Below are 2500 nucleotides of genomic sequence, written 5' to 3'. Positions count from 1 at the left end.
AGAAGAAGAAGAAGAAGAAGAAGACACATATCTTATTATCCACTACTATGATCTCTGATTTCTTTTTACCTTCCTTCCTTACCCTCACCCAGTCACAGATATCATATTACATTTCCCAATAGGAGTTCAGGATTCAATTTTGCCAAGACAGTTTACCCAAACACCATTTAATAAAAACATTCAAGGGTTTCACATTGTGAACTGGCTTTTCTGTGACTCGTGTATGAACTCAGTGAGTGAGCACTTATTCCCTAAGAATCAACCTGCACTTGAATACTTCCATACTGTATACCCATCATTACTGCCATGTCTTGCATTAAGAAAAGGGGTAATGATAACACTAAACAAACATTTGACAAGACTCTAATTGTAAACATTTCAAAAACTAAATATTCTGTATTTGGTGAGTTTTTTTTATTTTTATTTCAAGTGAAATCTCACTGACTTTGACCTTCCTGTAAAACATCATATTCAAACTCTAGTCTTCATCTTATGTATCCACTGCCTTATTTCTCTTATCCAGCAATACAAATAACAATGCATTTGTGCAATGTAACTACTTGGACATGGCTGATGTTCTTTTTCTACTCAAGATATAAGTATAAGCTACTGGTATCTAAATTGCTACTGATGAACTGTAAATAGACATGTATAAATGTTTACAAATCACCACATACACTCTTTACTGTCAGCATCTGTCTGTCTGTCTGTCTGTCTGTCTGTCTGTCGGTTTGTCTGTCTGTCTGTATCTCTATCTCTCTCTATATATATATCTCTATATCTATCTCTATATATCTATCTCTCTCTATATATATATCTCTATCTCACTATATCTCTCTATCTCACTATATCTCTCTCTATATCTATCTATCTCTAACTCTACCTCTACCTCTACCTCTATATCTATCTCTATATCTCTATATATATCTCTATCTCTATCTTAATCTCTCTATCTCTCTTTCTGTCTCTGTTTCTGCAATAGAAGTTTTCATTCATCACTGTTTGACCAACCCGACACCTTACACCATTTTGCTTTAACATAGCAGTTTACAGAGACATATCGTTAGTTATACATATAATATTTGAAATGTTCTTATGGTAGTGAATAAAATAAGATATATGATGATCTCTGAAAGAAAAGTGACATCAGAAGCAAAAGTACAAAATCTCTGGAATGCCAAGGGACTTAATGTACTACGAGTGTAAAAAGTCCTCTTCAACCAACAAATTTCGCTGTTTCACTGACGGATAACAGACATCCTAATTTCGACTGGTCAGTACTTCCCGTCACATTATCATTCAACGGAATAGGGGAGTGAGGATGTAAGGGATAAGACTAAAAGAGACATTTCTCCTTCAAATTTTACCTTAACTTTCGCACCAGAGAAACCTAACGATTACATCCCATCTTAGGGTATCGTTACGCGAGAAATTATGTACCTAATTCTCGCATATTTTGCAATATTTCTAACCTTTCTCACACCGGCCTCTTGCTCGCCTCTTCTTTGTTTACATTTAGACAAGTCACCTCGGAGCCACGCGTTTATGAGCCAGAGGGATTTTCTTAACCAATCAGAACGCAGTTTTAAATGCAGAAGATTTTCTATTGGCTATTACTAGCTCCCCTCAAACATTCTTGTCTAATACCGACGTTACACAAAAGCGCCCACGGAAGTACTTCATAGGTGGGATAATCAACCAATTAGAACACGATATTGTAAAATGTCAAATAAATATAGGATTTTGATTGGCCCGTCTTGCTCCAGGATCGGGAAACTCTGAGTGACGGGCAGAACATCCGAGTCTGACGCAGAATGGGAATTAATGGAAAGAATTAAACGCTTTGAGGAAGGAGGAAATTAATATTTGCCGGAGAAATAGGTTTCAAAGGGATGAAATATGTCAGTCAGTCTCGTCGTGATAAGGTTGGAGACCGCTGATGAGAGTCCAACCCTAAAACATATTGAATACCAAGGTAGGGAAAGTTTTGTTTTTATATAGTCTAAATTGGTCATAAAAGTCTTTGTTTCATCGGCAAGCAAAGACATTGAATTACTTTCTTATTTCACACAGAATGGAATTGACAGGGATATATCTTCAATGTCTAGAGCATTTAATAGCAGAACACACTAGACATTTTTTCTCAAAACGTTTAGAATTGAAGATACTGTTAGATAACACATATCACTTGTTAATAAAGAAAATTATACCATTTTGTTCAAATTCATCGCAAAGTAATTTGGATCTGCTACTGAGAGGTATGCTTGTTATTATTATTTACCATACATATTTTTTTTATAATTTATTCTTATTTTTTCTCTATGTATGACTATCTGGCTGTTACTCGAAATAACTTTTGTAATTGAAAGTGTGAAGGGTGAAGGTTACGAAAGGACTGCAACCAAGTCTAGCTAATGAATGCATGAAAACCACCTTGGTAGTACTTTACAATGGGGATGCACTAAGTCCTCAGCTCTGTCACAAAATGTATTCAGCAATC

General features: G+C 35.5%; 2 protein-coding genes across 2 annotated transcripts in view; one reads left to right on the top strand and one right to left on the bottom strand.

Moving 5' to 3' along the window:
* LOC125025738 (small integral membrane protein 15-like) overlaps positions 1-1514 on the bottom strand; it is a 7966-nt gene extending 6452 nt beyond the window's left edge. The window contains exon 1 of the mRNA XM_047613923.1: positions 1473-1514. The gene's annotated coding sequence lies outside the window, so the exon portion shown is untranslated. The remainder of the gene's footprint in view (positions 1-1472) is intronic.
* Positions 1515-1777: 263 nt separating this feature from the next.
* LOC125025413 (BRCA1-associated protein-like) overlaps positions 1778-2500 on the top strand; it is a 17288-nt gene continuing 16565 nt past the window's right edge. Inside the window, exon 1 of the mRNA XM_047613407.1 lies at positions 1778-1975. Within this exon, the coding sequence (XP_047469363.1) occupies positions 1900-1975 (76 nt within the window). The 5' untranslated portion in view covers positions 1778-1899. The remainder of the gene's footprint in view (positions 1976-2500) is intronic.

This window comes from Penaeus chinensis, chromosome 5 (assembly GCF_019202785.1).
Source record: "Penaeus chinensis breed Huanghai No. 1 chromosome 5, ASM1920278v2, whole genome shotgun sequence".
In the NCBI taxonomy this organism is placed as follows: domain Eukaryota; kingdom Metazoa; phylum Arthropoda; class Malacostraca; order Decapoda; family Penaeidae; genus Penaeus; species Penaeus chinensis.
Note: the sequence above shows the minus strand (reverse complement) of the source record. Positions and strands in the feature narration are given on the sequence as shown.